This window comes from Daucus carota, chromosome 8, assembly GCF_001625215.2.
Source record: "Daucus carota subsp. sativus chromosome 8, DH1 v3.0, whole genome shotgun sequence".
In the NCBI taxonomy this organism is placed as follows: domain Eukaryota; kingdom Viridiplantae; phylum Streptophyta; class Magnoliopsida; order Apiales; family Apiaceae; genus Daucus; species Daucus carota.
Genome location: NC_030388.2, coordinates 16,231,400 through 16,258,884, shown reverse-complemented (window position 1 = coordinate 16,258,884; position 27,485 = coordinate 16,231,400). Strand labels below are relative to the sequence as shown.

At 37.0% G+C, this 27,485-nt stretch overlaps 1 protein-coding gene across 1 annotated transcript; it reads left to right on the top strand.

The window, feature by feature from the left end:
* The first annotated feature begins 12,984 nt into the window (after positions 1-12,984).
* LOC135148489 (uncharacterized) lies at positions 12,985-26,696 on the top strand. Its single transcript, XM_064083732.1, has 6 exons — positions 12,985-16,282; positions 16,325-16,821; positions 24,531-24,903; positions 25,117-26,022; positions 26,113-26,383; positions 26,655-26,696. The coding sequence occupies exons 1-6, from the start codon at positions 13,083-13,085 to the stop codon at positions 26,694-26,696; spliced, it is 5,289 nt and encodes a 1,762-aa protein (XP_063939802.1). The 5' UTR covers positions 12,985-13,082.
* The last annotated feature ends 789 nt before the right edge of the window (positions 26,697-27,485 follow it).

Below are 27,485 nucleotides of genomic sequence, written 5' to 3'. Positions count from 1 at the left end.
TTTTTATTATATATTTTTGCATCATTGATTATCTTTATATTAAATATAAATATTTAATTAATTAAACAGAAATAAAAAATGAAAAATGAAATTTATTTGAGATATGAATTTGAAAGTTTCTTTTCTTCGACCAAACACCAGAATTATATTATATATAATTCTGTCAGAATGTATTTGAAAGTGTATTATATATATATATATATATATATATATATATATATATTGAAAAAAATTGATGTAAGAATATTATATATATATATATTTAATTTTTTCAACTTTTTTATATAACATATTTTCTTAATGTACCACTCTTTCCGTCTCTAAATAATTTTCCAACGTAATTCAAATTATATTTATTCTTTTTGTTTTGGGCCACTGGATACAATAATTCTATACACATATATTTTTACAACTTTACACACCTGTATTAAAAAAAAACAATGGTACCATCATCCCACCTACCTCATCAATCTCCAATTATTCATGTCCTTTCTCTCCGTTCTTTATTTTCTCTTTATTTCTTCTGGCCTTATTCTGTTTAATCATCATAAACATGAGCTCTTACTATGGATTTTCAGATTCTAATGATGAATCCGCTAATACAGTCGATTATGCTTGCTTCAATATCGATCACTGTGACAAAGGTGTTTGTTGCGATGGAGAACACATGTATAGTCATGAAAATGTTAGATTGAGAAGAGGATATACTCATTTTTCTGAATCGATAGACAAATCGGAAGTTTAATGAGCGTAAAGGATTTGTGTGAGGTTTAATAAGTCCTTTTTTATCATTTGGTTTGTTGTACTTGCACATACTTTCAGTTATACTGTCAAATCTCTTATACATGATCTGTCCCCTGTTGATTTCAGTTATTGAATTAGTTAGGCTGCAATTGATCCCAGAGTTACGGCCCTTGGTTGCTATGTTGTATGTTTGTCTCGCTGCCTTTTGCCTCCGTGCAATGCTTCATATTGTGCTAATTGTTCTTCTTGTGACATTATAAATTTTTGTCACTTCTTGAATTGCATCTCGGTTAAGTTTTTCATTTGTCTGATTGTCCAAAATCCACATAAGTACTTGCATTCTTGAATAACAACTAAGTTTGGGTCTTTTGTGTGATGTGATCAGTTGCCGGTGCTTGATGTTCATCTGTTTGCTCTCCAGGCTTTCGATCTACAGGTTGATTTAAATCAAAAAGGAAGTTATCATCTGCTTCATCTGTTGTTTCATTGAGATCGAAAGGGGAAGGATAATCCATTTCCAAACAAACAGAGATAAGAAAATTTTCAGTCTACAAGTGTTTTCAGTTCATATTTTCAAAAAAAAAAAGTGGTTGTATGTAATCTTGATTTTTGATTAGTTGTTCAAAATTATAATTATAGGTTTAAGTTCTGTGGAGACCTCAATTGTCTGGAGTATTGGAGTCCTACATCCGAACCCTCCATTCAGTTTTAATCCAACGGCTGCTCTAATTTCGTTCCATAATTAAAAAAACTCCCAATTATATACATCTGGATCAATATACTATTTATACTGTTAAGTCCCGATAGATGGTTTAATTAAGCTAGAAGGGGGTTGATTAGCTTAATCACCAATTAAAAATATTTATGTCGTTTTAAAAAGTTTTCGCCCCTTCTTTAGAACTTGTATCGAGAGTATTGACAGTTACGTGCGGAAGTGTAAGAAAAGAAAAAGAAAATATCACACGAGCGATTTTATCCTGGTTCGCGGTGGCTAACTCAACCCTTGGAGTCCACTCACCCTTAGTCCAGTCCCCGAACTCCTCACCGGATTCGAGATTTTCTCTACTATAAAAAAACTCCTTTATAGTAGGCGGAAAAGCCTTTACAAATATATATCTTGGAGCGTAACTCTTTGTTACCTCCTCACTATAAATGTAAATTACGAGACTCGTCTCGGAACGTAACTTCCTTGTTACTTCCTCAAAGTCGTTGCACCTCCAGTGGTCTTTGTACTTCTAAACCTTTCGCCGGTCTTGGATCTTAGGTATTGGGTCTTGGGTCTTTTCTTTTCTTCACAGTGCGATGACTATTAACTCCCTGTCAATACATCAAGGACTTGGGTCTTAGAACGAAGATCACCTCACTTCACTTCACCTCACTGCAAAAGTTAGAACACAATATCCACAAACAAATATATCCTTGTTTTATAAAAGTTTTGGTTCCGCAAGTTTTAGTCCAATTTTAACCACGTTGAAGTTTGTCGATTATAACGTTTTAGTTTGGTGGTTAAGTCGTTGGTTCAATTTTAACAAATTATATCACGGAGAAATATAAGTTGTTGATTTTAATAAAATCGAGTGATGAGTGAGTTTTGAAAATGACGGAGTCGAAGTCGAGCACAAGATATATCATACACACTCACACGAACGGAATTGAACCAAGTAGCTTGTTCGGTTAGCACCCCACGATAGCGATAAGGCCCAAACGGTGTTTTTCACCAAAACAAGTAAAATCACACCCAACACACACGTTCGGAAATTAAACACATAAACCACGTATCTTATCTTAATGATATCCCCACCAAGCACATGGCTGAAAATGGGTGTCTCACTAAAACAAGAAGGGTATGGGAGCACAAATTATAGGTTAGTGCACAAAAATTCCCGATAATAACGAGTGGCCAACTCGAGTATTTTTAAGTCAAGAGAGCTTAAGATGAAGAGAAATTTTGTTTAACAAGCCCTTTGAAAATGGTCGGTTAAGACACGAGTAATTGAAGCTAAAAGTAACCACTTACGCGATTAATGCTCAAAAGTTCGCCGGAGAAATTCGTCGGAGTTTCGATACAATTTTAAGCACACGAACGAATTTGGGCAGCCCTTCGGGAGGTCGAAAAGAGTGGTTTATGAAAATGCTAAGTTGAGCGAGGCTTAGTTGGGTGGAACGAAGTTTCGGGGTTTAAAACCTTGTATATATCGGAATATATGAAGAATCGAAGGTTTTAAAGATGAAGTAGAAGAAGTGGGCACTTGAATAAACTTTGGAAGAGTGTTTCTTCTTCAAAATCTCAGCATATATTTGGCTATTAGCTTGGGAAAAATGAATGGGTGGAGGGGTGTATTTATAGGCAAGAATGACTGGGTTAAGTGTGAAAAAGTAAAAGTAAAAATGCAAATGGTAATAAACCACACCTTGGCCACCACTCAACTTTGTCCCCTTGTCCCCCACACCTAAAAAGGTGTTCTTGACCAGCATCTCGGACTAAAAATTCTGTGCAATTAATGCACTAAAAGACAGGCACGCTTTACGAGATACCGATAAAATCCGTTACAATAAAAACGCGATATTTCGAACATGCGAAATAAATTCCAGAAAAAATATGATAAATCTTAGAATATTAGAAAATGGCATTCTGGAAATTTTGGTAATTCTTGGTCAACCCTAGCTAGGTAAAACGTTTAGCCAGTGATCGGTTCGGCAGAAAGAATAATGCTCCGAAACGAAAGTTCTCAGAAAATTACGAAAATTTAACAATGCACTAAGAATAATATTTAATTGGCTAATCTCAAGTTTCAAGTCATTTTGGAAAGTGGAAGTGTTTTATTTGGATTTAAAACAATAAATCAGTTTTTCGGGTTCCGAATAAAATACGATAATTCTTTTGAAATTATCGAAGAGGGATTTTTTTCTTTAAATGAGAATGAATCTGAACAAATATGATTCGACAGTTCACCGTGATAATTCTTTCATTCAAGAAAGCTTATCATCTAACCGTCCGACATGCAAGATGACTGGGGAAATTTAGACAATAAAACTTTAATGTCCGAAAAGAAAAACCCGTCTTCTTCCAGGAATCCTGAGAACAGAACATAGGAAACAAGAAAAATATAAGTCGATATATTCAAATTATATATATTATAAAAATAAAAGAAAATATATCCAATAATTAATCATTATTGCATTAGATGATAAAAAAATCCAACAATTATGATAACTCATAATTGATACAATTAAACTCTTAATTAAGGCACAATTAATAAAATATTAATGCCCTCAATTAAGACACAATAAACGGTTTCAAATAAGGCACAATTAACTCCCTCAATTAGAAGGCACAATTAACTCCCTAATTAAGAGGCACATTTTACGCCCTCAATTAAGAGGCACAATTAACGTCTTCATTAAGAAACAATTAAACGTCTTCCTTTCTGAAACCGAATTTCATACTGATCACGAAACTACCATCGCTGCCGCCACCCTCAGCCACCACCCCTACTTCTCCCGCACACGACCGCTTCAATCAGAATTGAATTAACAAACAAACCGAAAACACAGACTCAACGTAACCAAACCAATACATCACCAACTCAGGAAATTGAAAATGGACTCAGCGAAAACAACTCACAGAACTCAAACTTTCAACAGACGCAACTCGATTAAAATCTAAACCCACGACTCAATTACTCAACAATATGGAACAAACCAAACGCAACTCACACAATCTAAACAACAGTCGCGTTCTCTTGCAAAACCAAATCAAAACTCAGTAAACAAAACGAAAATAGGCATGAACTAGGCTAAACCTAATGACTCAAACACAGCAAGCTGGACTCAGCAAATCGACTCAATTCCACAAGAAAACAAACTAACAAACAAGACTCGACAAATGCAACTCGGTCATTACATACGAAAACAGAACTCAAAGAAACAAACCCAGCTAACTCAGAAAAAGGCCACAACAGCTGACTACAACAAGACTGAAGCTAAACCGCAAGAAACAACTCGCTTATAATTCGGACCCGGCCAAATGACTCGACAAAACAGAACTAGACACACCGCAACACTCAACTAGCAAACAAAAATTCAAGAACAGCAACCTACACAACTCATTACAAACGAAACTAAACTCAAAATCAAGAACTCAGAAAACGAATCGAAAATATTAAACTACACGGCTCAGTGTCAGTAAATCAAAACAATCAACCCAGCGATCTCGACCAACAAAACTCCTAGGTCGATTTGGTTTCGCCGGACCTATTCAACGCGGTGATCGATTCCGCGACGGTGGAAGTCACCGGAAGCAGCCGTAGCGCAGGCTTGCCAAGACAAAGGTCCGATACCTCTCTTGCCAAGATGCTTACTGCCATACAACGAAAAAGATTCTAGAGAGAGAAATGAGGGATAAATGAAGAAGATGATTGGAAGAGAAAAAAAGGAGAAAAAGAGAGAAAGGAAGAATCGAATAGGGATTTTGGCCAAACTTAAAACTTGAATAAAAACTTAAAATATATTCCCATAAAGATAAAATACTTTTGAGGGACGGGAATAATCTTAAGGTATTTAAACCGATTTTCTAAGATAAAAGCCGTTTTACGAAAAACTGAAACACTTCGTCTTTTGGAAAACAGAGAAGGATAATTGGCGAAGGTTTTGATACCAAAATACTTAGAAAAATATTGTTCATGATAAATCATGATTTTGATACGTTGAAAGAGTTTTCTAAGTATTGCGAATATTTTTCTCCGAAAAATACTGAATTTGAGAGACCGGGAGAAAATATTCCAGAAGAGGTATAAACATGATATTAATATTTTTAAAGACAAATATTAATAAGGAGAAAATAAATCCTTCCTTGGATAAAATAAATCTTGAGGAATTAAGGATTTAATTATTTCTGAAAGATTTAAACTAATTTATTCCAAGAGATAATAAATGTTTAAATATGGAATAAATTACTTTAAATATAAATTTTGTAAATAATGTAACATGAGTACTCTAAAGAATATCAAATCTTGATGATCCTTTTTCGAGCTTCATGTAATTTAATGTTGCAGTAGCAAGAAAGAGGTAATCGTAGACTAACGAAACGCCTCAGCGCCACTAATGCGTAATCAGAAAAAAATTCCTTTAAAATAAATGTATTTTGATGTGAAGGAAAATTTAAAGATTAAAAATTACTTGCCAAAAACAACTTTCCACTTTTAATTAATCAAATAAATTAATGACCTATTTGGGAGGATTACTAGGTGAATTTAATTTTGATGTTTGTCACAAATACCGAAACAAATATATAAATAACTATATATTGAAGATATCCCTTCATATACGTAGTATAAAAGTTTTATAACGGTTAGCAACGTCATTTCAGGAAGCGGTTTATTCGATAAGACCAAGATCAACATTATGTATATCTACGAACAGGGTCCTGTTATGTGGCTCGCAGCAGTGATCTTCGTTACTGATTTGGCCTTCTACTGTTATCTTCTAGTCCTATAACTTCTGGCTATGTGAAGAGACAATATTAACATCACCCATTCAATGGTGAGGAACAGTAGAAATTCATACGATGGACATATGTTGTCTCCTATACTGACATACAACGAGCATCCAGTCAAATCAAGAAGACAACAAAAACAATCGAAAACTTTATAGATTAGACCTTATTTGGGTGTTCACAAACCTGAACTCATTCTTGTTGTTCCCCATTAATGCTTTCTTTCGGTGATAATTTAGTAATTTATTCTGTTGTTGTTCTGCACTAACATTGCATTGTTCTTCTTATCCCATAAATTGTTAGATTTTGATTTGGGGGAAAAAGTTAAGGAGGGCAATCGACTCAATTGAATGTCTCACAGTGCGGATTGTATAGAACTACGGTTAATACTACGGGTGATACAAAACATTTTACGAAATACTTATCCAGTACTTTTAAAATATAAATATAAAATAGATATGCCATGTCCTCCAGATCTGCCGTTAATGATTGTTTTAATAGAGGGTATAAGATATGATCTTCATAGACTCCAAATAAAATAGTCCCTAATGAGCCCAACTCGAGGAAAGTTCAATGGAGACCAAAATGACTAGATGATAGCCTTTCTTTCCTTTCTAATCCAACGTCTCTAATTTGTTGAGCACCTTAAATTTAATATCTATTATTTTAATAGAGTATAACTTCTTTTGTTATCCAACAAAGATGTGCATGACTTATGCAGCAGTTATGAACCTTTCAGTTGTTTTTAAGAAAGTAGTTAATTAATTTATCATGCACTTAGATTTATCATAAATGTGCAATACAAAATAACATGTAGATATATCACAAATATGCGAGACAAATTATTAATATTACAATACTAGAAATGTAGGACACGAATAGTGTAAATTATAAAGATAGTTTTGAATTAAAAACTAAAACTCATGTCGATGACCTTGCAGCAACTGAAGCCATAATATCCCAATAATCTATTCTACAAAGTAAAATGTTCTCCAATTGTTGTTTACTAGAAATGCAGGAGAAGAATATTTAATCATGCCCATTAATTGCTAGATTATTTTAACGGTAGATCTAGTGGTTTCCAAGAACTCCAAAATTTGTGATCTCCATTGAGCCCAACTCTTAAATGAATATCTATTTAATATGTTGAAGATCTTGATTTAATGAGTATCTTTCTAATAAATACAATAAAATCTCATTAAATATGGTATCTATGTACAATATATACATGTGTTGGTGTAATCATTATATCATAATATTGTACTGGTTATTTGTATCTATCAATCACTTTTCCATTTCACTTTAGTATACCGAATTCATTTGTAATTGTTAAGATGGCAAAGTTTTTTTTTCGGATTTGTCGTTGTCCTTTGTTTAGGTATACATTTTATTTTTCGATTATTTCTTCTTATGTAGTACATAATTAAAAAAATGTACAATTATGAGTTTTTCTCTAATTGAAAGAAGATTTGTACCTTATAGTCAAAAAAATTTAAATTTGCAAAATTAGCGATTTCATCTTTTTTATTATTTATATATTTGATTTTTTATATATGTATTGAACTTGTGCAATGTTGTTTATTTCAGTGAGTTTAATGGTCCTTCAAGGAGAAAGAGGTGAGACATGCATGGCTGTAAAAGAAGGTGATTGCAATGTAGATGACTGTGTTAGTTGGTGCTCAACTACATATAACGGCAATGGAACTTGCACTGCTATTAATTGCACATGCATGTACCCATGTCCTCCCTGATATTTTTTTTTCTTCAATGATATGTTTTCATCAAAAGAGTTTTGTATAAACTCAATCCCATTTATACAAGCATGAATCTTCTTATTTATACAAGATAAATAATATTCTTTTTTCTTATAAATAAAAAACTAATTTTTTTTATAATTTATAATTAATTAAAAATAAAAAAAACTACAATCAACAACATATATTAATATTTAAAAAACTATTCATAAATAGATGATAAAAATATATTGAAAGGCATATGTTAAGCCTATTTGTATTTAAGAGGAATCAACTCAACTCTGATAAGAAAGCAAGTAAATAGCAAGTACTGTTATCCGGAATCCGTACGAAGAACGTCAAATGATTTATTGAAGATTTTATGTCAGAAGAATTTCAGGATGCTGCTGCAAACCACTGGAAGAAGTTCATTTATATGATCAAGCCTCAGTGTACAAATAATCTTTTGTAGCACGTCCAGAAGATCAGAAGGTATAAAGTTTAAATACTTTATTTATTCAGAAGATTCCATATTGTGTCAACAAATGAAGAAGAACTAAGAAGACGAAGAATCGACGAACAAGCCACCGCCTAATTGTTTAATTGACAAGGAATATTTAATTCAGCTAGTTACAGATGAATGATTAGTCCATATTTTTGCATATTTAAGTGCCTATTTTTTGTTTATTTTCGTAGTATTAATCGCTTATTTATTTTATTTCAGGAAATTGTAGATAAATAAAGAAAGAAGAGAAAATGCAAGAAAAAGAAGAAAATGAAAAGAAAAGAAGAAAAAGAAAAAGGGTTGGCAAGTAAAGGACACATGGATGGCCACAATTCTCCCAACACTCAAGGCACATGGATGGTCAAGATGGAGCCACCCTACCCCTAAACCCTAATTCCTTAGTTATAAATACCCCTCTTCTTTTACTTGTAATCACCAACCTAGCAACCTAGAAACCTAGCCACCTACCTACTTTTCTACCTAGTCATTTCTATAGTTAGTATCTTAGATAGATTTACATTTTGCTAGCCCCAATTTCCTTTCCAAGCTTGTATACATTTTTTTTTTAATTTCTATGCAAATCTCTTTTAGCTTAATCTTGTATTGTCTTTTTAATTTATGTTCTCCAAGTTGAATGACTCTTCTAAGTACCACCACATGCTTTTAAGCTTTTTGGGAAATGAGGAAGCATTAAACTTGTGATTAGTGTAGATCTCTTAATTTTTAGTTTTAATTTCAAGAAGGTAAAAACTCTAACACAAAATATGATTTGTGTGGGGGTTTAAACTTCAAAAATCCAAAATCATTCAGTTTAATATATATAATATTAGTGTAAGAATCGTTGGTTTATACCCCTGCTTTGTTTTTCTTTTAATAGAAACCCTCTCCCCTGTTTCTCACTTCACACAAAACCACTTAGATTAATCTGTACTGATTCCTTAAATCACAAACATGCTTTTAAATATACTGAGTTGAGTTTCTTTTATTGAGTTTTGCTGTCGAGTTCGAATACCGAGTTGGCTGCGTTTTATCTATATGCTGGGTTTTGAGTTTCGTTGCTGCGTTTTTCCGAGCTCTGTTTCTTTTCTGCTAAGTCGAATTCTGAGTTTGCGATGAAGTTTGTTCTGCTGTGTTTTCTTGGTTGTTGGAGTTGATTTCTTGTTTGTTTTAGCTGGGTTTTGTCTTGATGTTTCTGCTGAGTTTTATCGAGTCTGTTTTCTTGTTTTTCAGCTGTTTAGATTAGCCTGCAGTCCTCCTCCTTGTTTCGTTTTGTTCCTGTATGCTGTGTCGAGTTTAGTTTTGTTTGGGTAGTGTTTTTGATCGAGTCTAGTCCGAGTTGCAGTACTGATTTCCGAGTCTGCGATTCTGGGTCTTGAGTAGTTTTAGTCGAGTTTATATGTTGGTTCGAGTTAGTTTTGTTTGCTCTCGAGTTATTTCTTTGTTGTTGGTATTTAGATAGTTTCGAGTAGTTTCTGAGTTTGTATTTTCGTTACTTTGTTTCTCCGAGTCCTTGTCGTGAGTAGAGTTTTTCTTTGCTGGGTGTTGCTTTTAGTACGAGTCCAGCCCTGAGTTTATGTGCATTGTTTCGATTCTTCCGAGTCTTTTGTCCTGTAGCCGAGTGAGTCTAGTTTGTTTTTGCTGCGTGTTGTGTCCTGTTTCTTTTGCCTTATTTCTGCAGTATCGTGAGTAGTGATTTGCTGAAATTTTTCTGTTTCTTTAAGTCTGGTATCGAGTCAGTCTACTGATTTATGCGAGTCTGTTGTGCGTTCCTGAGTCACCATGTCTTTCTGGTTTTGCTGTTCTTATGTTGCTTATGCTGCGTTTTAGTCGAGTGTTGGCCTTGTGTTCGCTGAGTCGTAGAGCCGAGTTGTTTTTCTGCTAGTTTTGTCGAGTCTGGGGCTTTCTTAGAGTTCTGTTGCTTTTGTGTTTCGGTGGTTTCTTTATTTCGTTTGTCGGATTAGAGTAATGCGTTTATGCTGCTGTGATATTAACATGTCTCGTTTTGTTTTCGATTGATTGTAAAGTAAGTCGAGTGGCTGCTTGTATTTTGAGTTCTGAGCCTTTGGTTTTCTTTATCACTGGCCAGCCATTCTCCTGTGTACTGTTAGTTAAGTCGTAGTTTTTGTTAATTAATTTCGTTAATTACTTTTGGTAATCAATTTTGGTAATTAATTATATTAGATTCTCGATTTAAATTTTACAATGATAAGAATTAGTTAGTGACAAAATTCCGAAAACCTTTTTCACAATATATTGTTCTAACCCGCCTAGATTAATAAATTAAGGTTGCGAAAATAATTTTAATCTCTGTGGACGAATCTTAAATATTAAAACGGAGATCGTGCGCTTGCGATTATTTTTAAATCTCTTTTCGAGCACATCAAGTTTTTGGCGCCGCTGCCGGGGATTAAAATTAATTTTTCGCTCCTTTATTTTTAATCTTTCGGATTAGCTTGTTTTCTCACTATTTTTTGTTCTTTATTTCGAGGAGGAATATTCGGGAATTATGGAGTAAAGTGGACAAATTTTGCTCGGATTTGGAAGCTTGCTTTGGTATCCCGTATCTCTCCACTCTTATTTTTCGTTTTTATTTAGAAAATCACAAAAAAATAAAAAATTGAAAATTACAAAAAAATAAAAAAAAATGAAAATTCAAAAATAGTAGTTAGAATTAAATATGTGTTGCATCATGCATTTTTACACTTAGGGCACATCATTTAGATTTTAATTTTTGTTTTTAAATTTTCGTACCTTTAATTGTGGTGATCGCTGGAGGACCCTAAGGTGCGTTAATTTCTTTCTTTTCTCTAGATTAAAACACGTAGTTTAGAGCATCCATATTTGTTTATCGCTTTTATTATCTCATTGTGTGGTGCATCATTTTAAATAAATCTTAAGGGCAAAAACACTCATAAGATAAGGGAAGGGATTTCATCACTCTTTCCTTGGCCCACAACAACTAATTTCTTCATTTGCATTTACCTAGCCTTTTTAATAAAATTGAATTAGACGTTAGCCCCTAGGTTTCGCGCTCGATTAGGAAGGTACCTAAAGAACGAGGTAATCTTTAATTATTCCGACTTTTCGGTGTCTAGGACAAGCGAAAGCTTACCTGGCCGATTAAGGTTTGGTGTCTAAGCGCGGAGATTGGCCTCTTGGCAATGCCTGCTCCAAACTGGCCAGACCGGTCCGAATAATTTTGGATTTATCGAGTTTTTGGTGGTCCTTAAATTTAGGAGCAAGGTCTAGTTCATTTTATTAGGGAACCCTAGAGTTAGGTTTTTCTTTCACTTTTACACCCTTTCTTTTGTTTGTTTTAATTTTTAGCACTTATTTGCTACGTGTTTACTATCTAGTTTATGCGAACTACTTGGGTTAGGAGCGAATCGTCTAGATTAGTTAGACCGATCATCGAAATTCCTTCTTCGTCCTCTTCGGACTCCGAACCCATAGAAGCTAGCGAAACGATAGTAAACATGGCGTTGTCTCTTAAAGACCGCTGTTACCCGTCCCGTTCCGCTCAACCTTCGTGCATCACCCTTCCTCCCGTTAATGGGAACAATTTCGAGATTAAGGCACATCACATTAGCATGTTGCCTAAGTTTTTAGGGAGTGAAGGTGAGGATCCCTATCTTTTCATTCAAGAATTTGAGGAGGTTTGCGGTTTGCAAAAACTCCAACAATTGAGCGAAGACTCCATTCGGCTTAGACTAATCAACTTTGCTTTAAAAGAAAATGCTAAAAATGGTTGTATAGTCTTCCCGTCAATTCTATTTCCACTTGGGAGGGCTTTGTGGTAATGTTTCTTAAAAAGTATTTTCCAAACCACAAAACGACTCGAATTACAAATGAAATAAATCAATTCCATCAAAGGGAAAATGAGTCATTTTGGAAATTCTTTGATCGTTTCAAAAATCTTTTATCACAATGCCCTCACCATGGAATAGAGAAATGGAGACTTTGTAAGATTGTGTACGAGGCCTTAGATAGTCAAACAACCGCTTTGTTAGAGTCTATGTGCCAAGGCAAATTCATGGAGAAAGATGAGGACCAAGGGTGGGAATTTTTCGAGGACTTAGCCGAAAAAACAATGTTATGGGAGTCTACTAGGGAACCAAAAAAATCGATCGAGGCATCTAGCTCTAGGGGTTTGCATTCGATAGGAAACAATGTGGCAACCGATGCCAAATTAGCTACCCTTACTAAGAGACTCGAGGCTTTAGAATCTCATAGTGGCCCCTCATCTATGCCTATGTTCCCGAACTATAATGCTTCCCATCCCGAGATCCAACAATCTCATGATTTTGAGCAAGTGAACGCGATGTTCCAACCCAAGCCTAGAAATGACCCGTTTGCACCAACGTACAACCCCGGGTGGAAGAATCACCCGAATTTCTCGTGGAACCAAGGGCAAAATTTTCAAACTCCACAACCTAATTTCCCTAGGCCCAACCCCAATTCTTTTCCGAATTATCAAAACCCAGGTCAAGCTCCGTTAAATCCTCCCGGTTTTAATGATTCGGATAAGAGACTCAATTCCTTAGAAAAGAGCATAGAGGCCTTAGTGAAATCGCAAACTAACTTGACCCAATCCCAACAAACCTTCATGCAAACTTTAACCCAAGATCGGCAACTTTTGCATTCTAATGTGCAAGCCGTATCTAAGTTAGAGTCCCAATTGAGTCAATTAGCGAGCACGTTGTGTGAACGAGAAAAGAACAAATTCCCGAGCCAACCCGAGGTGAACCCGAAATTCCCTCTTAATCAAAGACCCCCGGATAATGTGCATTCGGTCATTTCCCTTAGGTCGGGTAAACAAGTTGATACCCAAGTTGGTGAGAACCTCGGTAAGAAAGGGGATTCGACTTCTAACCCAAGTCCACCCCGCACTACCATTAATCATGACAAACCCGAGAGTTCAAAAGCCCGTGAGGAGTCGAGTGACCCAAACCCGGAACCCGAGTTGCAAAGTGAAGTAGTCTATAAACCAAGAGTCCCTTATCCTCAAAGACTTATTTCACCCAAGCAATCGGCTCAAATGGAGAAGATTTTGGAAGTATTTAAGCAAGTCAAGGTCAACATACCCCTTTTAGATGCAATTCAACAAATTCCTTCATATGCTAAGTGTCTTAAGGAGTTATGTACCCATAAGAGAACCAACCATGTCCCTAAGAAAGCTTTCCTTACGTCTCACATAAGTTCGATTCTCTCAAACCAAATTCCCGTGAAATACAAGGACCCCGGTTGTCCTACAATTTCATGTGTCATAGGAGAAACTTTTGTGGATAAGGCGTTACTTGATTTAGGGGCTAGTGTTAATCTCCTTCCATATTCTGTCTACCAAGCTTTAGGTTTAGGGGAGCTTCGACAAACCAATGTCACACTTCAATTAGCCGATCGATCCGTGAAAATTCCTAAGGGAATGATCGAAGATGTGCTAATTAAAGTAGGTGATTTTGTGTTTCCCGTAGATTTTGTCGTCCTAGAGACCGAGCCGGTTAGGAACCCGAAGAATCAAATTCCCATAATCCTAGGACGACCCTTTTTAGCTACATCCAACGCTTTGATTAATTGTAGGAACGGCTTAATGAAGCTAACATTTGGTAACATGACAATCGACCTCAACATCTTTCATGTAGGGAAACAATCCGATGATTTCTATGATCAACCTTTAGACGTTAATCTAATTGATGAAATAGTTGATCAAGATCTCATGAATCCTAATGATGCCCTTGAATTTTGCTTAAAACATTTTGGAGAGGATTGGGATGTTTCCGACTACACACATGAGGTCAACCAAATGTTAGAATCCACCATTCCTACAACAAGTCAAGAGCGTGATGTTGAACCCGAGCCTTTGCCATCACCAAATAAAACCGTTGAGTCACAACCGCCGGAATTAGAACTCAAACCTCTTCCCGACACTCTTAAGTATGCTTTTCTAGGCCCTAACGAGTCATATCCCGTCATCATTGCCTCTAATTTGACTACGTCACAAGAGGAAGAACTTTTAGGAATCCTTAGAAAGCATAAGGGAGCGATAGGGTGGAGCATTTCGGACATTAAAGGAATTAGCCCGGCGATTGTCCAACATAGGATTCATTTGGTAGAAGATGCAAAGCCCGTAAGAGAACCTCAAAGGAGGTTGAATCCTCCCATGATGGAGGTAGTTAAGAAAGAGATTCTTAAGTGCTTAGACAATGGGATCATTTATCCCATTTCCGATAGTAAGTGGGTGAGCCCCGTCCATGTAGTGCCTAAGAAGTCGGGCATTACTTTGGTAACCAATGAGAACAATGAGCAAGTTCCAACACGTGTCCAATCCGGTTGGAGAATGTGTATAGACTTTAGGAAGCTCAATGCCGTCACTAGGAAAGATCATTTTCCTTTGCCCTTTATCGATCAAATGCTAGAAAGGTTAGCGGGTCATGCTTTTTATTGCTTCTTAGATGGTTACTCGGGATATTTTCAAATCCCAATCGCACCCGAGGACCAAGAAAAGACCACCTTCACTTGCCCCTTTGGAACCTTCGCTTATAGACGTCTAGCTTTCGGCCTAACTACGGGCCCGTCCACGTTCCAAAGGTGCATGACTAGCATCTTCTCGGAAATGATAGGTGACTTTCTAGAAGTCTTCATAGATGATTTTTCCATCTTTGGACCATCTTTTCACCAATGCCTTAACAATCTAGACTTAGTTTTGAAAAGATGTGAGGAAACTGATCTAGTGTTAAATTGGGAGAAATGTCATTTCATGGTTAAGGAGGGAATCGTTTTAGGACACAAAATTTCTGAAAAAGGGATCGAAGTAGACAAGGCTAAGGTCGACCTAATAGCTAATCTCCCTCCTCCCAAGTCCGTTAAGGAAATTCGTTCTTTCCTTGGACATGCGGGATTTTATCGTAGATTCATCCAAGATTTTAGCAAAAAGGCCCGACCTTTGACCAACCTTCTAGCTAAGGATGTCAAATTCGAGTTCACAAGCGAGTGTGTTCATTCCTTCGAAGACCTTAAGAGAGAATTGACTTCGGCCCCAATCATGAAGTCTCCCGATTGGAGTCAACCTTTTGAGCTTATGTGTGACGCATCCGATTATGCCATAGGAGCAGTTTTAGGACAACGAATAGATAAGAGGCCTCATGTCATTTACTACGCTAGTAAGACCTTAAATGATGCCCAACTCAATTACTCTACCACCGAGAAGGAACTTCTAGCCGTAGTCTTTGCCTTAGAAAAATTTCGCTCTTATCTTATTGGGTCCAAAATCATTGTTTACACCGACCATGCCGCTCTTAAATACCTTTTTTCTAAAAAAGACTCAAAAGCCCGCTTGATTAGATGGGTGTTGTTGCTCCAAGAGTTTGACTTAGAGATTAGGGATAAGAAAGGTTGTGAGAATGTCGTCGCCGATCACCTCTCTCGATTAGTGGTTGAATCCACTAACGACTTGCCCTTAAGCGAGTCCTTTCCCGACGAACACCTTCTCTCAATTTCCACTCTCCCTTGGTTCGCCGACATAGTCAATTACCTAGCAACCGGTGACATTCCCTCGACATGGTCCAAGAATGATAAAGCCAAGTTCTTTTCTCAAGTGAAACATTTCTTTTGGGATGACCCGTATCTCTTTAAACATTGTCCCGATCAAATTATTAGGAGGTGTGTCCCAAATAGTGAGTTTCATAGCATCCTCTCGTTTTGTCACGATCAAGCATGTGGAGGTCATTTTAGTGCGAAGAAGACCGCCGCTAAAATCCTCCAATGCGGTTTTTATTGGCCTACTTTGTTTAAGGATGCCGCTGAGTATTGTTCCGCATGTAGTAGGTGTCAACATCTAGGAAGAATCACTAGGAGGAACATGATGCCTATGAGCCCAATCCTTGTTGTTGAACTTTTTGATGTGTGGGGCAGAGATTTCATGGGTCCATTTCCTAATTCATTTGGCCACCTTTACATACTTCTCGCGGTTGATTACGTTTCTAAGTGGGTAGAAGCCATTCCGACCCGGTCCAATGACAACAAAGTTGTCCTTCGATTCCTTAAAGAGAATATCTTTTCTCGATTTGGTACACCTAGGGCTATCATTAGTGACCAAGGGACTCATTTTAAAAACCGTCAATTCGAGTCACTTCTGAAGAAGTACTCTATCACTCATAGGCTTGCTACCCCTTATCATCCTCAAACTAGTGGCCAAGTAGAGGTTTCAAACCGGCAAATTAAGCAAATCTTAGAAAAGACGGTCAACTCAAATAGGAAAGATTGGTCCACCAAGTTGATAGATGCCTTATGGGCCTATCGGACCGCCTTTAAGACCGTCTTAGGAATGTCTCCTTATAGACTCGTGTATGGTAAAGCTTGCCATTTGCCGGTTGAGTTAGAGCATAGGGCCATGTGGGCCATTAGAGAATTGAACTTCGACTTACCCACCGCCGGTAGTCATCGGAAGTTGCAATTGACCGAGTTGGACGAACTTAGAAATGATGCCTACGAAAACGCTAATGTTACATATTTGATGATGTCACAGGTATCTAACTTGTTTAGTGTGCAGAAGCAAATATCAGAGTTTAACTGGAAATCAGAGTTTAGCGACTGCCAGCTGGATCAGAGTTTAAGCGATGATCAGAGTTTGCAGGCGGCTGATTTTCAGGAGCATATTTCACTAAGTAAGGAAGATAAAGATCAAAAGAGATTGTGCAGATCAGGACAGCAGAAGGATAGCTACTGATTAGATTATTTTAGGAAGCAGATAATTATAAATCAATCAGTAGATATCATGTAACTGTGTATATAAACACAGCTTAGGGTTTACTCTAGAGGAGTTAACAATTGAATATCATTCGTGTAACCTAGCAGCTCTTAGTGATAAGATATAAATCACTAAGAGATTATTTGTAAGCTACTGTGATTTGTGAATAAGAGATTATTGATTTATTCTCTTATACTTGTGTTTGTCTTGGATTGTGTTCACTATATTATAACATATATAGTGAGTTTATTCGGCCTAACAAGTGGTATCAGAGCCAGCTCTGTTGATATACCTACAGTGAGATCTTAATCACACAATCATGTCTGAGAAATCACAAAACAGTAGATATGAGTCTCTTAGGGTTCCGGTCCTCAGGGCATCTGAATATTCTGTCTGGAAAGTAAGAATGATCATGTTTCTGGAATCCACAGATCCAGAATATCTGGATAGAATTTATGATGGTCCACACATGCCAACAAAGCTCTCTGTTGCAGTGGGAGATGAACCCCAGAAGATGATTCCTAAAGAGAAGAAGGACTATACTCCAGAAGACATCTCATCTATCAGTAAAGATGCAAAGGTGAAGCATCTGTTGCATAGTGCTCTGGACAATGCAATGTCAAATAGAGTAATTGGGTGCAAAACTGCAAAGGAGATATGGGATGCTTTGGAAGTCAGATGTCAAGGTACCAAAGCCATCAAAAAGAACAGAAGAACCATACTTACTCAAGAGTATGAACACTTTGATTCAAAGTCTGGTGAATCACTGACTGATCTTTATGATAGGTTTGTCAAGCTGCTGAATGACTTGTCTCTTGTGGACAAAGAATATGATTTGGAAGATTCAAATCTCAAATTTCTGCTTGCTCTTCCTGAAAAGTGGGATTTGAAAGTAACCACTATAAGAGACAATCATGATCTTGAAGAGATGTCCCTGGATGAAATTTTTGGAAGGTTGAAAACTCATGAACTTGAAATGGAACAAAGGAGCAAAAGACATGGTGGAAAACCCAAACCAGTTGCCCTAAAAGTTCAAGAAGAATCAACTGTGAAAAGCAAGGGAAAAGCTCATGTCAAAAAGTCTGATACTGAGTCATCAAACTCTGATGTTGACTCAGACTCTGATATGCCTTCAGACTCTGATGACAGTGATACTGAGATGATGCAGCTGGCAGCACTAATGGTAAAAAGCTTCAAGAAGATGGCTTACAAGAACTTCAACAAAGGGAAGAAGTTCTCAACCAAAGACAGAAACTCTGACAAAAAGGTCTTCAAAAAGAATGAAAGAAAAGAAGAAAAATCTGGAAAATCTGATAAGTCTAAGTACACCTGCTTCAATTGTGGAGAAAAAGGCCACTTTGCAACTGAGTGCAAGAAAGCTAAGAAAGAAAAGGAACAGGCCTTTATCACAAAGAAAGGAAGCTGGGCAGACACATCAGAATCAGAAGATGAAGTCAACTATGCCTTGATGGCAAACATGGACAACAGCACTGAGACTGTTGAAACTAAGGTACCTCATTCCACTCTTGCTTTTGATACTGAAGATATAACTGAGTTAAGATTGTTTCTTAAAACTCTGCATGTTAGTTATAGAGATCAGACTTTAGAAAATGAAAGACTAAAATCTGAGAACTTAAATGTCAAGAAAAGGAATGATTATCTTGAAAAGGAATTAGTTCTGATGCTAGAAGTTCAGAAGGAAAGGGATGATGCTATCTTTGTTAAAAATGAACTCTTAAAGAAAAATGCTTCTCTTGAATCAGAACTTGTTAAGGAAAAAGAGATAATCAGAACTTGGACTAACTCAGGTAAGACTACTCAGAATATCTTAGAAAGTGGAAACTGGAAGAAAGGGTTAGGTTACTCTGATAAAAATGAAGCTGAGTCATATAAACAAGAAACCATTAAAATTGAAAAACCTAAGGTAGTTCCAGTAAGATTTGTTTCAGAATCAAAGACTAAGGACAAATCAAAGACTGATACTCCTAAACAGGTTAATATTGGTTTAATGACTCAGAAACAGCTTAAGCATAAACTCAAGGAGGTTAAGAAAGAAAACAGGATTAAGGAACCTAGGAAAAACAGGAATGGAAAGGTTGGAATAAACAAAAGCAACAATTACATGCCTGTTCCAAATGCTCCTAGGAAAACTTGTCATAATTGTGGTAATCCTAACCATCTTGCTTCTTTTTGCAGGAAAAATAAGGACATAAATGCTATGTCTCCAAAATCAGAAGTTAAGACTAGGAATACTAGATTTAGACCAGAGAATCCTTGTTTTCATTGTGGTAGTTTATGGCATTCCATTTACACTTGTAAGGAATACCATAGTTTATATTATGATTATTATGAATTAAAACCTTCTTTGAGGAAAAAGATTGATTCTCCTAGTTCAGCATCTGTTAAAAAGTCTGTTAGCACAAACTCTGATATAAACTCTGATAAATCTTCCGCTGCTAGTGTTAACAAACTTAACAAGAACAAAGGATCCAAGCAAGTCTGGGTCCTTAAAACTAATCATTAATTGTGTATGTGATTGCAGGGCAACAGGAAAAACATCCTAGTTCTGGACAGTGGATGCTCAGGACATATGACAGGAAATAAAGCCCTGCTATCAGACTTTGTGGAGAAGGCTGGCCCAAATGTTTCTTATGGAGATGGCAACATAGGGAAAACTTTGGGATATGGCAATATCAATCTTGGAAATGTCATCATTCAATCTGTAGCTCTGGTTTCAGGACTTAAGCACAACCTGCTAAGCATAAGTCAAATCTGTGACAGAGGATATCATGTTGATTTCCTGGAGGAACATTGTGAAGTTATCAGTAAAACCACTGGAAAAGTTGTTCTAAAAGGATACAGACATGGAAACATCTATGAAGCCAAGCTCTCTTTAAACTCTGAAAGCTCTGCAATCTGTCTACTTGGCAGAGCCAGTATTGAAGAAAGCTGGAACTGGCACAAGAAATTATCTCACCTGAACTTCAGTAATATAAATGAGCTTGTGAAGAAAGATCTTGTGAAAGGTCTTCCAAAATCAGTTTTTGCTCCAGATGGACTCTGTGATTCCTGTCAGAAAGCAAAACAGAGGAAGTCTTCTTTTAAAAGTAAAACTGAGTCCTCAATTCTTGAGCCATATCATCTGCTGCATGTTGATCTTTTTGGACCAGTAAATATAATGTCCATTGCAAAGAAGAGATATACTCTGGTCATTGTTGATGAATTTACCAGATATACATGGGTATATTTTCTACACAGCAAGGATGAGACACCATCTTTATTGATTGACCATGTCAGACAGCTGGACAAAATCTCTAAAGATGCAGTAAAGATCATCAGAAGTGATAATGGCACTGAGTTCAAGAATTTCAGAATGGAGGAGTTCTGTAAAGCAAATGGCATTAAACAGGAATTTTCAGCACCTGGAACACCTCAACAAAATGGTGTTGTAGAAAGGAAGAACAGAACTCTAATTGAAGCTGCTAGAACCATGTTGGAGGAAGCAAAGCTACCAACCTACTTCTGGGCTGAAGCTGTGCAAACTGCTTGTTTCACACAGAATGCATCATTAATAAACAAGCATGGGAAAACTCCATTTGAGATGGTCAAAGGCAGAAAACCAAATTTCAAGTACTTCCACATATTTGGGTGTAAATGTTTTGTTCTGAAAAATCATCCTGAACAGCTAACCAAATTTGATTTAAAAGCTGATGTAGGAATTTTTGTTGGTTATCCTTTATCAACAAAAGCCTTCAGAGTTTACAATCTGAGAACAAGGGTAATCATGGAATCCATTCATGTGTCCTTTGATGATAAGAAAATTACTGGAATGGAAGATTTTGAAGATCATGAGCAACTGAGATTTGAAGATGAAGATGCATTCTCTGATTCCATAAACTCTGACTCTGAGACAATATCAGAACATGTCACTTCTGATCACCATCCTCAAGCACATGTTGAGGGGGAGCACTTTCAAAATGAAAATCTGAATGAAAATGTTGCAGACTCGGCAGAAAACACAAACTCTGATTCTGACTCCTCAAACTCTGATTCTGACTCCTCAAACTCTGATCACTCTACATCAGAGAATCAGGAGAACACATCTTCAGGGGGAGCATCAGAAACTCAGAATGCTCATGGAGATAGCATGAATAATGGGGGAGAGGCATCAGAAAATCAAAATGATACTGGCATGGATCATGGGGGAGGATCCAGTTCCAGAAATCAACTGCCACATGAAAGAAAATGGACTAAGTCTCATACACCAGATCTGATTATTGGGGATCCAGATGCTGGAGTACAAACTAGAACTGCAACAGCAAATGAGTGTTTATTCCATTCATTTTTATCTCAAACAGAACCAAAGAAAGTGGAAGAAGCCTTAAAGGATGCAGACTGGGTAACAGCAATGCAGGAGGAGTTAAATGAATTTGAGAGAAATAAAGTCTGGACACTTGTACCAAGACCAAAGAACAGATCAATAGTTGGTACTAAATGGGTTTTCAGGAACAAAACAGACAGTGATGGTGTAATTACAAGAAATAAAGCCAGACTGGTAGCTAAGGGATACTCTCAACAAGAAGGAATTGACTATGATGAGACCTTTGCCCCAGTTGCCAGATTGGAAGCAATCAGAATTTTCTTGGCTTATGCAGCACACAAGAAATTCAAAGTGTTTCAGATGGATGTAAAGAGTGCTTTTCTCAATGGGGAGCTGGAGGAAGAAGTATATGTTGAACAACCTCCAGGATTTGTGGACACAAAATTTCCAGATCATGTCTACAGATTGGATAAAGCACTGTATGGACTAAAGCAAGCACCTAGAGCATGGTATGAAACTCTGGCTCAATTTCTTTTGGACAGTGGTTTCAACAGAGGTACAATTGATAAAACTCTTTTTATCTCAACCATGGTAATGATCTGCTATTAGTTCAAGTCTATGTAGATGATATTATTTTTGGGTCTACTAATCCTAAACTCTGTGAGAGATTCTCAAAGCTTATGCAGTCTAGATATCAGATGAGCATGATGGGAGAAATGAGCTATTTTTTGGGACTTCAAGTTAAACAGACTGAGGAAGGAATTTTCATTAATCAGTCTAAATATACTAGGAACCTGCTAAAGAAATTTGGCATGCAGGATAGCTCAGCTGCTACCACTCCAATGGCAACTGCCACTAAGTTAGATAAAGATACTGGTTCACCAGTAGAAATTACTAACTACAGAGGTATGATAGGCTCACTCCTGTATCTGACTGCTAGTAGACCTGATATCATGTTTGCAACCTGTCTCTGTGCAAGATTTCAAGCAGATCCAAGAGAACCACACCTTGTAGCAGTCAAAAGGATTTTCAAATATCTCAAAGGAACAATTGAGATGGGACTCTGGTATCCCAGAGAATCAGACTTTACACTGATTGGTTACTCTGATGCAGATTTTGCAGGATGCAAAATAGACAGAAAAAGTACAAGTGGGAGCTGTCAATTTCTAGGAGGAAGATTAGTTTCTTGGTTCAGTAAGAAACAAAAATCTATCTCCACATCCACTGCAGAAGCAGAGTATATTGCTGCAGGAAGCTGCTGTGCTCAGATTTTATGGATGAAGAATCAGCTACTGGACTATGGGTTAACTCTGACTCAAATTCCTATTTATTGTGATAACCAAAGTGCTATTGCCATGACAGGAAATCCAGTACAGCATTCTATGACCAAGCATATCAGCATAAGGTATCATTTTATCAGAGAACATGTGATGGAAGGAACAGTAGAGCTTCACTTTGTTCCAACAGATCAGCAGTTGGCAGATATATTCACCAAACCATTGGCTGAAGCAACATTTACAAGGCTTGTAAACGAATTAGGGATGATATCTGGTCCTCTCTAAACTCTGACACATTGCACAAACACTTTATCTGTTAGTATTTGTTGTTATAAATCTTATCTGCAACTGCATCTGTTATTCTCCATTCAGACTCTGATAATTATACTCTGATTTGATAAACTCTGATATTTAAACTCTGATCCGACAAACTCTGATGACTTGAATTTTTCTTGATGAAAGATATTCCTGTGAAGAATATGTTGCACTTAACTGAATTTAGTCTTAAGCCTCTCTAAAGTCTGAATTTTGTGATATTACAGCTGTGGAAATCTTTAACACATAACACATGAGATAATTTTGTCACCTAGATTGTCTTACTTCTTAAATATTAGACATGTACTCAGAAAAGAATCTGATTTATTCCTCTTCTAAGCTAAGAGTTAAGACAACTCAGTTATGGGTCCTCAAGAAATTTCTTCTCAGTAAAGAAAATCAAAAGAAAAGAAAAGCAAAAGAAATAATCTCAGGTACTCCTTTGAGATCTTAGAAAACTTGTGAAAGGAAAGAACCAAGTGCACTGCTGGTATCAAGCAAATGCATCAAAAATTGAAACAATTTTTTGGTGACTTTTCACATTCTCTGATTACTGGAGAAATACTCTGAGAAAACAAAAAGTCAAATAAAGGTTATGACTCACTTACCATGAGGAGTTCCCTTTCAAAAGACATTTGTGATTTCAAAGAGAAGAAATAAGTTACTCTGATCCACAACCTGAGAAACTCGGCTTATGAGATGGTTAAACAATTTTCTAATAATCTGAGTCTTTCTAATATTAGTTAAGAAATTTGACAATCTCTGTGACATTAGAATATTCATGTTATCACACACCCCACTCCACTTCTGTGATTAACGATTTTTCTTGGCTTCGAGTAATTTTTGACTAGAGTTCAATAAATATTTGCAAATTCTGAGGAGCAAGCGTCGTTTAGACCTTGAATATTTATCTCTCATCATTACAAGATTCAATGATCACTCTTTGATTTGTCATTTTATAAGTCATTTATTTAAACTCTGGTCAATGGTCAGACTCTGATCGAAGTCCGAGTTAAAATAAATATTTTGGTCAGATAAATATTAGTTTTTATTATCAAACGGTAGAAAAACCATTTGAATTCCTGAGTGGAGAAAAACACGGTAAATAATTGTGTTTTATTGGTAACCGGTGCATGTTTGTTCAGATTCACACGCCACTCATAATTACCTCTCCACTACCACATCTTTTTACCGTTTAGAACCTGCCACGTGCCCCACTACAGCTTTTATCTCTCACCAGCATGCGTATACATATATATATGTTGTCAGAAATTGAAATTTTTCATTTCTCACACACGATCTTTACTCTCTCTCTCTCTCAAACCCTCTTCACGATTTCTCTCAAGCATTTTGTCAAACACCACACCTGCATAACCTCAAACTCTCATTTTTTTTCAGAAATCATGTCGACTACTGCCTTCGAGTACAATGGAGCAAAATTTGTCACCAACAACTACTCAGCTATTCTGGATAATGATGAAGCACCCAAGGAGTTTCATCTTATTCAAGATTTCCTGGCTCACAGTGAGCTTATGTATGCTCTAACTCAGCCAGAGCAAATCTCCCCTTCTCAAGTCCTAACCCTCTGGAGATCAGCAAACTACGATGATGGCGGTGAAAAGGGTTCTCCATCTCTTACATGCAATTATGAAGGCCAAGAGTATGCTATCTCACCTGCAACTATCAGGAAGGCTCTTCATCTTCCTGAAGAAAAGAAGTTTGATTCATCAGTTCCTACTCAAACTCTGAGGGACATGATGCTTTTTCTTGGGTACACAGCAAGTACTGACAAGATGGGAGAACTTAAGCGTCCACATCTTTGCAAGGAGTGGAGCTTCTTTTATGATTGCATCACCAGGGCTTTCGGCAACAAATGTAGCAACTTTGATGCCATCCCCATCTTCAGCCAGCAGATTGGGTATTTTCTAATCCACAATCTCAAATTTGATATTGCTACATCTATCTTGAGATTCATTGGTGATAGGAGAAAAGAAAATATGAATATTGTCTACTACTCAAGATTTTGTCAGCTTATATTTTCTTACTGCTTCCCTGATGTGCCCCTTCCTGAAGAAGGAAATGAACTCCCTTTTAAAATCACCAAAAGAGCTTTTACTGATCTGATTAAAAAGGATAGTAAAAAGAATGCTGCACCTGTATTTGCTATTCCTGTGACTGTACAGGATAAGCTGAAGTTAGCTCTACCAGACAAGTATGGAGCCCTATTCTCTGATGATAATATCCCACAGCCTCCATCTCCAGTTCATAACCCAATACCAACTGCTGATCCCAAACCAACCTCTGGTTCTTCCCAACAAGGACCAGTTGTAATATCTTCACCAAAAAGGGTACTGAGGTCTTCTAGATCCCCATCCAAACAGCAATCTCCTCCTCCCAGGAAAAGAAGATTCCTTCAGAAGATTTCAGATTCTGAATCAGAAGAAGACATTCCTTCTCCTCCACCAGCAAAGAAACTGAGAAAGAAAATAAAGGCAACCTCTATTACTGATCTGACTGTGGACCCACCACAATCAGAGGAACCTAAACAACCTTTGATTCCTTTCTCTGATCAATCTGCAGAGCCACTGTTGATAGAACCTATCTCTGCAGTGCCACTTGATATTGCTGCAGCTGACCAACAAATGTCAGAGTCAACCTCTGATCACAATGATCAATCTGAAGGAACAAAGTCTGTTGAAGAGAATATAGCAGCTGATATTCTTGTGTCAGAAACAGTTCCTGCTGTCCCCAATCAATCAGAAGATGCACAGATAGAGTTGGTCTTGCAAATGATTCAGGATTCTCTGCTTCAACCTGAAGTTCTTGTTGCAGCTCCTGCTCAGGAGATTACTGAAGCTGCAAACTCTGATGCAGCTACTGAAGCTCTAGAGTCACATACTCTGAGTATTTGTCTTGCAGACATTGATGATGATGAAGGAACAGAAGTCACATCAACCCCTATAATCTCTGAGCCAGTCAGAGAAAATTCACCAGAAAGGGTTGATTCCCCAGTTAAGATACTGTCACCAGTTAGGGAATCCACTCCATTTACAGCACCTGCAGTTCCAAGCTCTCCAATTCCATTTTCTGAGCCTGCTAGAAGGAAAATTTGCCACTTGTCATATAATCACAGGATGTGCAGAACCACATCACCTTCTGTGGAAGATAGGCTTACCTCTATTGAAGCCACTCAGGCTTCAATGAATTATACTCTGGCAGATTTGAGTGCTTCTGTGGCACAGCTGGTACAGGTTCTCACCTCTGCTGATGTCAAAAAGGGGGAGAAAACATCCAAAGACAAATGCAAACCTGATCAGCAATTAAAAAGGAAAAAGCCAGATGATGATGAGGCAGAAAAAGGGGAAATAAACAAACAGCAAAAGCTGAAGCTGCTGCAAAGTAAAGAAACAAAGAAGAACAGTAGAGAAGCAGCAAGCTCTGAGAGACCACCCAGAGAATCTCAAAAACACAGATCAATGGAACTGACTGTTGTAACTCAAGCTCAGAACATAACCAAAGCAGTCAGAGATTCAGATGCATTATCCAAAGAAATTGATCTTGTGAACTCTGAAGTGGAAAAGAAGAAAGAAAACTTGGTTGCTGAAGCTGAAAAGCTGATTGAAGCTGGAGACCCTGAGTCTCAGAAATTTTGTCAAACTCTGAAATTCAGAGGCAAAGAAACCACTCTCTTCTATAAATCTCCTTCCTTGCAAGCAATTGATGAAGCCATGGCAAGGAAAATTTTTGAAAAAGAGAATCCAGGAGTTGACATTGAGGCCATCAGACTTGAAGAAGAAAGATTGGCTGCTGAGAAGAAGAAGGTCAGCAAAACAAAGTCTGATGAGCCAAGACAGATTACTGATTCCCCTCAGAAACAGAAAATTCCAAAACAAAAGGGAATAGTAATCAGTGAAGTAAACTACACTGATATCAACAGACCAAGAACTAGATCTCAGACTCAATCTGAATCTGATATAGCAGATAAAGGTAAGAAACCTGTTGATGGAGTTCCTTCAGCTCCTCCTGTGATAAAGAAGTCAATGATCAAGATAGCATCAGAGAATCCTTCTAAGAGGATATTAGAGCTGAGCAGAAATGCAAATATAATCACTGATGTATCTGATCAAGCTGTAGAAAGAGAAGCTGGGTTAATCAGAAGAAGAAGAAGTGAAAGCAAGCCAATATCTGATATAGCTTTAACCACTGACAATGCTCAAGTTAAAGGTTCAGTTGAAGAAGAGAAAGTTGAAGACATTAAAGCCTCTTGGTTAAAGTTAAATTCTGAGAAGACTCAAGATCAGAAGAAGAAAAAGAGTTTATATGGAAGTCTTGGTACAAATCTGTACAAAGAAA